Below are 12,129 nucleotides of genomic sequence, written 5' to 3'. Positions count from 1 at the left end.
GAAGGCTATTTAAAGACGCTTCAGCTTTCCACTAGAGATGAAATATCCAAAAGGTTTGTTGAAGTTTTGTAAAAGGTCTCTTGAGCGCTTTTCAAAGGTTGAGAGGTTTACCAAGATATCGACGACGAGCAGCCTGCCACCTCCGGATCCAGCTCCTCTACACTCAGAAGATTCTGACCAGCTCCTGTGGACGACAGCGACTCGGTCTTAAACAGTCGCTGTAGAGGACCTGTTTGCGTGTACAAGTATATACATTTTGTGACCAGCAGGACTGAAGAGCCCAGGATCAACTTCCCAAATATTTGATGTGGTTGGTGATCACTCAGGTGGTATCTCTAGCACGTTCTAATTCATACCTGACTGTCTTGTGATTTGATTGTATTAATAAAGCTGTAGATAACTGTACCAGAGGTAAGTTCACAATTCTTAACGGCATCAACAAAAAATGTATTTTAAATATTCAACTCACTTATTCAGTTGTTCATATATGATTACTTCTACTAACTATTTTGTATCTGTTTGTCTCCATAAAGTGTAGATGAGTATTGCAGATTAAAGTAAGTTAACTTGATGACAACACAAACAAATGTGTCCTGTAAATCATCATCCCTCTTGTCATTTTTTTTTGTTTTTTTAAGTACATTTTACTCAATCTGTTCTTGTTTTTTAAATAGGTGAATGTCCATGAAAAAGGTAAGGTTATAATTTCTTAACATTAAGAAGAATTTACTTTTGGGTCATTGACATGTCCATAAGGTTTTGTTCAATTTAATTTGAAAATAAATGTACAAATAACTCACATACCTTCTTTTTTTTGAGGACCTGGTCTAAAATTTCTGGGTTTAATGAATTTTGTGAGAATTTTTGGGGTATTTAGGCAAAAATGTCAATGTTGTGTAACTGTAAAAACTTGGACCAAAGAATTAAACTTGCTTTATAAAGTTTAAATTTTCAATAAAACACCCTATCAGCTAGTCTGGCATAATCTTACACTAGAACTATTTAATAATAAATGAAAGTAATCAAACACCATTGTTCTGAATATTAAAATTAATTTAGGGAAACCGTGTCACCAAGTCAACTTCCTAAAGTGTCAACATGGTGTAACCACCCTTAAAGGAGCCATTTTATTAATATTGTACAGCATACCATGTGACAGGAAATTGCATAATTCAGAAGGACCCCTGATGAACCCAACTGCTGCAGGCCAAGGTTAGCAACTCTCTATAAACTATAATAATTCAACATTTTTAGGGCGTAGTCAGGTATGCGTTCGTTTACATGTCAAATGGTATGACCTCAGAAAAACATTGATCATTAATGATATTTGTTAAAATTAGTATTTACTTTAAAAATCGTGTTTTAAATGTCCACACCATCGACATTTGCTTACATAGTTGTCCTTGATAATGCCTGTCAAATTTGACACAAGTTGAAATGTCAAATGGTGTAACCGGTTACACCATTTGATATTTATAACAAGCCTTTCTGTTGGAGGCCAATTTTGTCAATTATCAGTAGTTTATTATGCTGATTAGAGATGCAATATGAATTAACTTACTATGTGGAAACATTTGCATGTGTCCAGTGTTGAGATTTGTTAAAAGTGGTGATTTATACACAACTTTATTATCAAAGGTCTGTAAGGCTAGGATAAAATCATGTTGCACAACTTCTGCATTTTTAAACATTTGGCATTAAATTGCATATTTGTATTTCATTCACGTTCCATATTAAGCAATATACAATGTGCTAGTATGTGGTTTCATAATGTATCCGAATAAAGTGGGTGAATAGTGATGGCAGTGACCAAGACCTCCAATAATACACAGGAGAAATGTTACAAAGACTGAAATGTACAACTGTAAAATACAATTCATTAAGTTTCTGCTATTTCATAATGAATACATAATCTCATAAAATGCCTTTTTTTACGATTAGATGCCACTTTCAAGCAAAGAAAAAGTGGCTCGCCACAGAGCAAGAGTGAACGCTGATGCTGATGCAAGGGCTGATTACCTTGCGAAAAAATGGGAAAGGTAGTTTTACTCTGGGCAGCAAAACATAATACACAAAAGTTACAGAGACAAGGGAGGAAAAGAAGAAAAAACAGAACATGGTCAGTGAAAAGAACAAGGTGAAAAACAATAAGAAAACCTCAAAACTGAGAAGAGAGGAAGTGGCCAGCTTTCTTTGTAGGGATGAAAACAGTCGCATGTCATCTGGCAAAAAGGACACTGTGACAAAAAATGAAATCAAGCAGCAAAGAAGGGTACTGCTTCACTCTCTGAAAGACCTCCATGTAGAATATCAGACAACAGTCATGAGACACCTCAAAATGTCATATAGACAATTTGTTAGATACTGCCCTTTTTATGTTACACCAACAAAAGACTCAGACAGAAATACATGTGCATGTATTGACCATGAAACGGTCAAGCTGCTTGTGGACAATTTGCATCAAAAGGGCATTCTCCTCACAAACAGTATTTCTGAGTTGCTGGCAGTAATTGCATTTGATACAAACAGCAAGAGCTGCATGTATCGCACCTGTGCGAAGTGCTGTTACAAGGAAGTCGAGTTTGAAGGTCCTCTGGAGGACACTATTCAAACGTGGCAGCAGTGGTCCAGGGTAGTGACATCTGAGGAAGGTAAAACCTTTGCTAGATCTGTTGGCTTTGCTTAACAAGAAGCTAGACACTCTAGCTAAGCACTGGCTCCACCAAGTCAAAATATTCAGAGAGCTGAAAGAAACACTACGTGAGGATGAGGTTTGCATTCATGTAGATTTCTCTGAAAATTATGGCTGTAAGCTTGGCAGTGAAATTCAAGCTTTCCACTTTGGTGGCAGCCGCAAGCAGGTTACGATTCACACTTGTGTAGTGCATACAGCCTCATCATCCTTCTCCTTTGCCACTCTCTCTGCCTCTCCCCGCCATGATGAGCGTGCTGTATGGGCTCACATGGAGCCTGTATTGAGGGATGCCATGGACAAATGTAGCACAGCATCCTCTGCTCTACATATTATCAGTGATTGACCAGTGACCCAATACAGGAACAAAAATACCTTTTCCTGCTCAGCACAGTGCCTTTTCTTAGTGGCTTCAAAAAGGTCACTTGGAACTTCAGTGAAAAATCACATGCAAAAGGAGCTCCGATGGAGTGGGTGGGGCTGTAAAGCGTATTGTAGATAAAGCAGTCCAGAGAGGTCAAGACTTGCAAACAGCAGAGGATCTTTACCACTTCCTGAAGGATCAGTCCTCTAGCATAACATTCTATTGGATGTCTGAGGAAAACATCAAGAAGTACGATGAATCAGTACCAGCGTCTGTCCCAGCTGTGAAAGGTACACTGAAAGGGCATCAAGTCACCTCTGAAGAGCCAGCTGTAATTCAGTGGAGGGAAATATCTTGTTTCTGTGAAAGACCTGGCATCTGCAAGCGCTTTGATCCAAATGCAGTCGATCTCCGCAACCTAACAGAAATAATCCTCTCAACATCCACTGACTGTCGGCAGGAGCTGAAATCCAAGTTCATAATGGTCAGATATGAAAACAAGCCCTTCGTTGGCCATGTCATCCAGGTTGTTGGAGAAGAATTGGAAGTGAGCTGCATGCAACAGCTGGGCGGGAAGAATGTCTTCACCTGGCCTCATCCACCTGATCTCCTTTTCTACTATGAATCTGACGTGCTCCACATCATCTCTGAGCCAGAACCTTTAAGCTTGTGACATTCAAAACTCAAGAAGGAGGACTGGAATCATTTCCAGAAACATGCAACCTAAAAATACAGATTTGCTGTCACATGGACACAGTTTCAAAGCACACACAGCCCTAAACACTATCCTCTCTTTTCCTTACTCTCCCACTGCCACCCCCTCCTCTCTGGCTCACTCACATTTCTTTAGCTGATTTGATATTGTGACATTTTCTTTTTTCAATTAAATCATCCAAGACATGAATTCACTCTGACCATTAAAGTCATATGTTGTTGTCTGTTACTGAAGACATGAATTCAATCTGACCATTTCAACCAGATGTTGTTGTATGTTCCTGAATACATGTATTAATCGTGACAATTTAGTTTTTTTCCACTCAAGACATGAGTTCGCCCTGATTATTTGTCAGATGTTTTTCTGTCTTTACTGAAATCACAATATAAGACATTAGTCTTTTCAGCATTTATATAAAATAAACACAAGTCAGATGACCTTGTTAGCCATCATTTTTTTATTAAAAGTACCAATTTCTGCTAGAGAAAATAGCCTTTGTCTGTATAAGGAGGATGGTCAGTTGGTGTAACTGGTCTGCATCAAGTGGTGTAACCAGTATTTCTCATAAAAACATAATAATATTCAGGTAATGTGGAATAAATGTAGTCCTCTGTTGCAGTGAAATTAAATGTATTGTTAACAATTTTTACACAATTTGTCAAAAAGTATTTAGAAAACAGAGATGTGTTTAGCTTTGTGTCCATCCCAGAATATCAAAAGTGCTTAAACATTTAATTTAGGGATAATCCTAATAAAAATCTATCGTGATGTGATATTTTAAAATGAATTAATTACTTTTATTAGTACGCTTATATACTTTAAATGTATAAAATGTTCAATATTCCTAATTTTTTGGGCGGTTACACCAATTGACATTTTCAGGTTAAGGTGTCTTACCTTTTGTAAAAAAAAAAAAAAAATGGTGCAAATGTAATATCAAATGAAATGAAACCAGCATGAGCACAAAATGTACATTTTGACAAACTGAATCCATGCTTTCAAAATGGTTTTTTTAAAAACATTTTTGAATTGGTCATCTGTCCCACCCTTATTTGTCACTGACCCTTTTATCATCTTAAAAAATGTTATATTGATTAAAGATTATTTTAAAGCCTCTGTTGATTTTGCGAGTTGTAATTTAAAACAACTTTGGTTGAATTTCTTGCACTTCTTAACATATGATAATAGAAAGATACATGTTTCTCTTGAGGGAAACATAATAGTAGCTATCATGCCCTTACATTTCACTGCACATCTGTATGAGCATGTGACAAATACAAATCTTGAATCTTGAATTTGTAAATTACAAGGTTCATTTAAACAGATGCACACAAACACACACCCATAAATATCTTCATACAAGTATTCTCATACAATTCACACATATGTATGTTCATTAAATAAAATCCGTATTTTATACTGTGATTTCTTGGTCATGTATTTACAAGGAGCGCCAATATATTTCAATTAACTGTATAGCCTATAGGCCTATAAAATGATGATGATAAAATTGTAAAATCACATGTTAGGTTTAATAACATAGTGGCACGTTGATGCTGTATGAAGATGTCATTCAATTCCGTAAAAAATACAAAAAAACACACCAAAACGTAGTCGTAAAAAAATGCCTGTCCATCAACTCTGCGAGTGATCTCCACGCTGCTCAACTCTACTCACCCCAGCTGTGACGTAAGACGCAATAGACGACGTGCAACGTAACGCACGTTTGGTTTGGTTTGGTTCAAGCGCCATTGGAAGTTTGCGCAGGGTTAACTTTACACATATTTACCCTTTTTTAAAAAAAGTAATTGCGAATAATAATACCATTCTGTTTCATCGAGAGCTGCTGCTGCTGAGGTACGTCCCGCCTGCTCGGGAGGGTTTTAATCTGCGCTTAAACTAATGTTATTTTTTACTCTGTTTTAAACTATGGCAACAAAGCTAACGATAGCAACCATGCTAAATACAGGCTCCATTCATTCGTTGTGTCCGGACACCGGTAACGGTGTGTGCTAGAAACACGAGTTGGATACGGAAGCAGAATATCTGTCTGCTGTAATACTTATAAAACTGTCTTGTTGTGAAGCTAATGTCAAAAAAAACGAGACTAACTCATGACATCGTGTGTTTCGTTGCAGCCAGGTTAGGTGTCACAGCCCGCTTGTGGTCAACCTGATCCATCATGTTTCGTCCTAAACCAACACTGAAGGACCGACAGCACCTCTACAAGCTCATCATCAGCCAGTTGCTCTATGATGGATACACAAACATCGCCAACAGCCTCATCAATGAGGTCAAACCACCCAACGTAGTGTCTCCCTCCGAGCAGCTGATGCAGCTGGCAAAGATAGGTAAGAGGTGGTTTCTCCTTCTCTGCTTCTTTGAGTCGTGTCTGAGGGGATGATTCATTCACTTTTCCTCCCCAGGGATGGAGAATGACGACAGCGCAGTGCAGTATGCCATTGGGCGCTCGGATACAGTGGCCCCCGGTGTGGGTATTGACATGGAATTCGACGCGGATGTGCAGACCATGTCTCCGGAGGCGTCGGAGTACGAAACCTGCTACGTAACGTCCCATAAGGGTCCATGCCGGGTCGCTTCATACAGTCGTGACGGCCAGCTGATCGCCACTGGCTCTGCGGACGCTTCCATCAAGATCCTGGATACTGAACGCATGCTGGCCAAGAGTGCCATGCCTATTGAGGTGAGGCACATTTGAGACCAGAGTACTCTTACTGTTTTTAAATCCAGCAGGCCTTGCATTGACTGTTTTTATGGTTTGTTTGTTTTTTTTTTCCCCGTCAGGTGATGATGAACGAGACCGCTCAGCAAAACATGGAGAATCACCCTGTGATTCGAACACTGTATGACCACGTGGACGAAGTCACCTGCCTCGCCTTCCATCCGACTGAACAGATTCTGGCTTCCGGCTCCAGAGATTACACCCTCAAACTTTTCGACTACTCAAAGCCCTCTGCAAAACGAGCATTTAAATATATACAGGTAAAAACACGCAGGTGTCTCAGGGCGCACTCTCACGAGCAAAGTTGTCCCGTACCGTCCGCCCCCCCCCCCCCCTGTTGGCCTGCACGCACACTGCTCAAGGACTTACCGGCCCTGAGCACGGTTACCTCTTGTACATAACGTCGTAATACAACATTCATTTCATTTCATTTATTATACAGGAAAGTTTAAAAGTAACATTAAATTACAGTTTAACGGGCCTGACTCAGTTTAAAAAACATGTTTCCAGCAGGTTCCTGTTCTGCGGAACATGAAACATAAACCACAGTCATGACACAGCAAGACAAATACATTTACAGGACATTAGCATGGGCTAGGTAGATACAGACAAATAGAAACAAACAGTACAGATACTGCGGACAATACATGAACAATTAATGAGTGCAGGTGTAAGTGTGGAGAAGGTGTCGTTTGTATGTATTTTTGAAAGATGAGGTAGATGGTAAAGTTCTAATGTGATGGGAAATGTCATTTTGGTGTATGTATAAAAGAAGGACTTCCGACCATAGTTGTTTTTGTATGTAGGGACGGGGATGAGCGCCTGTGAGACTGACCGAGTGAGGCGCACTTGTCTCATATTATGTGTCGGTAGAAGTGCAGCCAAGTGTTGGTGAAGTGCTGCTTTTAATCTGAAAATGGCTTTACGCGATCATGAAGCGTGCTTAGTTTAAAAGACAGACTCGCTGGGGACGCGCTGTCGGATCTGCGTCTGCACATCGGAGAAAAACACAGACAACATGACAACTACTGTACTGACTTTGTGTCTTATTTTGAGTCAGTTTCGTCAGATACAGCCAGAACACTCCAGGATTTCTTTATAATGAAGGCTGTCAACGTTGTGTATCCGTGCTCGTGCTCGTGCTCGTGCTCGTGCATGAACTGTACCGTGCCAAAGCACACCTCTTCAGAGCGTGCCAGGGCCGAGGAAGTGTACGGTGCTTGAGCACGGATTGGAGCACTCACACTAGTCAAACAAACTGGACTTTAGTGGTGAAGCGTGCTTGGGCATGGTACGGGTCGCCCTACTGCGAGTGCGCCCTCAATCTTACCACGCTAACATGATTTGCCATAGGTAATTATTCGGTTGAAGGGTGGCAAGTTGAATAGAAATGAAGAAAGTTCATGTAAACAAGGATGAGAAAGTAGTAACATTTTAATTTAATAGCACTTTAATTCTGCAGTCTGATCTCTTATTATTCTTCTTCCAGGAAGCTGAAATGCTGCGTGCGATCTCCTTTCACCCATCGGGCGACTTCCTGCTGGTAGGAACACAGCACCCCACCCTCCGTCTCTACGACATCAACACCTTCCAGTGCTTTGTGTCCTGCAACCCCCTCGACCAGCACACGGACACCATCAGTGGGGTCAGCTACAACCACTCCGCCAACAGCTATGTCAGCTGCAGCAAGGACGGCAGCATCAAGCTGTGGGATGGTGTCTCCAACCGCTGCGTTACCACCTTCGACAAGGCCCACGATGGGGCGGAGGTCTGCTCTGCCGTCTTCTCCAAGAACTCCAAGTACATTCTGTCCAGTGGCAAAGATTCAGTGGTCAAACTATGGGAGATCTCTACAGGCCGCACACTGGTCAAGTACACAGGTAAGCAGGATTTGTTGTGGATAAGCCAAAGTGCAGGTTCATACAGGGGGTGTAAGTAGTTAAGTGTTGAACAGATAAGGAATTACTATTAACATGATGAGGAAATTTGAGATACAGTGCTTAAAATACCAGACATAACTTGCCGTTAAGGTGGCCAACATTTTCATTACATTTATACTTTTTGCATGTGTCAAAACAATAAAATCTGTTATTTTAATTATTATTCATTAATTATCCATAGTATTGAAAAGTATCAAAGCTTAAAAACTACAGATTTTATGTCATATTTTCAACCAGCAGCTGCAGTGAGCAAATGCGAGGGATCACGGCCTATTTTCCACAAATACATTGGCAATGATTTGTTTCAAAATTTCAACATATTTGTGCCACTTACCCTAAAAGCCGCAATTTCCACAAAGTCTCTGTGCTCGCTGTGTTCAGTCAGTCAGCGCCACGGTTTTGCTCCATGCGATGGTGCGCGCCCTTTGCCCTTTGCATCTGAACTAGAAGATCACGAGGGAATAGAGAGAAAAACATGCAAACAACATGTTGCTTTGTCTTTCTGAGGACCTTGATAAAAGTGATGGGATATATGCGATCGTGAGTCTGTAAAATGCATTTTATTTAGAAAGTGTTATTGTGTTTTAATTTGATGGATGCTCTGTGGGTTTACGTGTCTGACTTCCTGTCCGGGTGCGTGTTTAAACGGAGCAGAGAGAAATGGCGCTGCTTCTTAGAAGAACTGCGGCTTGTGATGTTGACATGGCAGCATTGACCACAGTGGCAGGCAGCGCCCTGACAGCTTGGGCGCACAGTTTGCAAGAGTTTGCTCATAGTTCTTGTTTTTTAACAACAAGAAATGACCCTGCACTGTGCGCTGAGACAGGTGTTGATATTGTTCTATTTTTACTGGTATCATATCTCAGTTTAAAACTCTGATGTGGTGACAACGCTACTTCTTTAATCTGTTTCAGTAAGTATCACAGTACATTGTGTGGGAAAAGATTTCCTTTTCCTGATTTCTGAAAAGTACGAGCACCTTTAATTATTCATCCATGGACAGACGTAATTCAGAGTCAGCAAAGTAATGTGTCTCTGTAAACCATTCAGGAGGAGAGAACACCAATTTACCCGTGGTAACAAATCCACAGATAAATAAAAAAAAAAACAGATTCATAAGGTCACTGAAATTAAAGTAGAGGGATGAGTGAACAGTCAAACAGCCAGGTTAATATTGTAATAGAGTTAAGTACGAGATAATGTTGTGTGTTGGTCGTTATTAGAGCTGGGTGTTGTCCACAACCTCACTTCAATTCGATTTAAATTCTTTGGGTCACGATTCGATTCAATATGGATTTAATAATACATTCAGATGACAGGAATACTCAGATAACTCATCACAGTACCTTCTGATATTAGGTAAATAATTATGTGCCTTGTTTGTATAGGTTTAGAACAAACTGACTCAAAAATGTAATTTATTGTTGCATTATTCTTTAAACGCACAGTATGTAAAATCCTCAATCAAAACAATAACGAGGGATATATTTAAAGTCCACAATTGTGCCTGACCTGAATTCACAGCAGCCACAGTGCCCCCCAGTGGAGAGGGGTGTCATTACAACAAAAAAAAAAAAAAAAAATCTCAGGAATTCTCTGAATCGATATTGAATTGGGAAAATAATAATTGCAGTGTATTGATGAATAAGTTAACCAATAACCAGCCTTAGTCCTAATCGTGGAATGGAACCCCGACATGGTGAGCAGGATCCTGGCTGGAAGCAGAGGGGTCATGTCTCACCCTGAAGCGAAGGGGTTCCTCCTCTGAGTTTGGTCAGAACAAATGTGCAGACGTTGTAATAAAATGAGAGAGCTGTTCATTCCAGTGAATGATAGCGTAATATCTTTCAGTGAGTGCGTGAAATTTCCTTACTGTGTGATGATGCAAATGAAAACAACGACAGCAACAGTCTTTACGTCATACATCATGGTTACGTGTTCAGATACATTATCTTGTTATGTGTAGTAAGTTTTCACTCGTATAAGATACAATCGAATAAATAATTTCCCCACACTTAAAAACCTAAATTTACTTCACGATTAGTGTCCTACTTTAACATCTGGATAAGAATCAGAAAACTGTGAACATTTTTGTACAATGCAATCAAATTGTAAGACATTGGCAAAAAATAAAATGTGTTTATTCTCACTCAATCAACCTGATAAAGCTTTACATTTTCATTATAGTGTAGTCCAAGTATTTCCTCTTGCGAAGGAATGAAAGATACTTTTTGGGATTGGGAGCAACAGTACCTGACTGTGTGTTAAGGTACTGAAAGAACCATTAAGTGGTGTTGACTTTTCCCCTTTTGCATATGTAGCTCTGGCCCCAAGGTCTTTACCACGTCACGTGTCTTTCAAAGTGCTCTCTGTATACAGTTAAAGATCTCTTCAGTAAGCTTAAAGGAGCAATATGTAACTCTGACACCTAGCGTTTGAAATGGGTACTGCAGTCCAAATTCAAAACATTAAATAGAGCCGTATCCCTCCGCCCTCTTCTCCCTTGAATCCATGTGTAAGCACGTTTCTAGTCCTGGAGCTTATTAGAAAAATGCAGCATGTTAGCTTAAGGTCATTTTATCATTTTAATTCAGTAAAAATCGTACATATTGCTCCTTTAAGCTTTTAAATGAGTTAAGCTGTCACCTGGCAGATTACATTTTTAACCCCCTCGTGAAGCTTTCATTAGCCGAACCACAAAGCTAGCTAAAGTTTATATATAATCTGCAAATTAAAGCTTTTATTTTCTTTCAATTTACATTATCATTTTAAGAGCATAAAATACTTTGAGAAATGGTCATAGAAAGTGGATTTAAATAAACATTTTGGCTTAGCCTCTTCAGGTTAGATTACATTTTGTGGTCAGACCATTGCACTGAGCCTTCCTCCCGTGTGTTACAGGTGCCGGGCTGAGCGGCCGACAGATGCATCGCACACAGGGTGTGTTTAACCACACGGAGGACTACGTGCTGCTGCCAGACGAGCGCACCATCAGCCTGTGCTGCTGGGACTCGCGCACAGCAGAGAGGAAAAACTTGCTGTCTCTGGGACACAACAACATCGTCCGCTGCATCGTCCACTCGCCCACCAATCCCGGCTTCATGACCTGCAGCGACGACTTCAGGGCCCGCTTCTGGTACCGGCGCACCACCACAGACTGAGACACATCCACATCCCCGTGTTTCCTTTGATTCTTCTGCCTCAACTCCTCTCGCCAAAAACCAAACAGGATGCTGGACTTAGGTCTCCAATGACCTCAGATAACTTGCCATTTTCTTCTAAAATGTCATGTCATTCAATGTTTTTTTTTTTTTTCAATTTAGATTCCTGCTTTGGAATTTGTGGGACAGTACCTCGGTCACACACTACTTCATCTCATCTCTCAAAGAGCGTGGGCACTATTTCTACTTTTTTTTTGATAACAGATCTTTGTGACTTTGTGACACATTGAAAGTTTATCGTCTTCAATTGAGACTCTTCGAATTTCAAACTTCTTTTACTGCCTGGACACTTCAGTTGTAACTCTTCTCACATCTCATATTTCTCAGTAGTACGTTCTAAGAGACACCAGAGATGGATTGTTGTCTTTTTTCACTTTTATATTTTGTCTATGTCCTTTTGTTGAAATTCAGATTTTTATTAAACAATTAATAGAAAAAATAAAGACCTCTATGA

General features: G+C 40.1%; 1 protein-coding gene across 1 annotated transcript; it reads left to right on the top strand.

Annotated features, from left to right (window-relative positions):
- The first annotated feature begins 5,491 nt into the window (after nucleotides 1-5,491).
- cstf1 (cleavage stimulation factor, 3' pre-RNA, subunit 1) lies at nucleotides 5,492-12,118 on the top strand. Its single transcript, XM_020647369.3, has 6 exons — nucleotides 5,492-5,628; nucleotides 5,910-6,122; nucleotides 6,198-6,475; nucleotides 6,577-6,774; nucleotides 8,004-8,394; nucleotides 11,356-12,118. The coding sequence occupies exons 2-6, from the start codon at nucleotides 5,954-5,956 to the stop codon at nucleotides 11,613-11,615; spliced, it is 1,296 nt and encodes a 431-aa protein (XP_020503025.1). The 5' UTR covers nucleotides 5,492-5,628; nucleotides 5,910-5,953; the 3' UTR covers nucleotides 11,616-12,118.
- The last annotated feature ends 11 nt before the right edge of the window (nucleotides 12,119-12,129 follow it).

The sequence above is a fragment of the Labrus bergylta genome, chromosome 5 (assembly GCF_963930695.1).
Source record: "Labrus bergylta chromosome 5, fLabBer1.1, whole genome shotgun sequence".
NCBI lineage: Eukaryota > Metazoa > Chordata > Actinopteri > Labriformes > Labridae > Labrus > Labrus bergylta.
Note: the sequence above shows the minus strand (reverse complement) of the source record. Positions and strands in the feature narration are given on the sequence as shown.

Coding starts and splice junctions, on each gene's coding strand:
- cstf1 (XM_020647369.3), top strand. CDS start 5,954: ATGTTTCGTCCTAAACCAACACTGAAGGACCGACAGCACCTCTACAAG. Junction 6,123..6,197: donor GATGCAGCTGGCAAAGATAG/GTAAGAGGTGGT, acceptor TTTCCTCCCCAG/GGATGGAGAATGACGACAGC. Junction 6,775..8,003: donor GAGCATTTAAATATATACAG/GTAAAAACACGC, acceptor TTCTTCTTCCAG/GAAGCTGAAATGCTGCGTGC.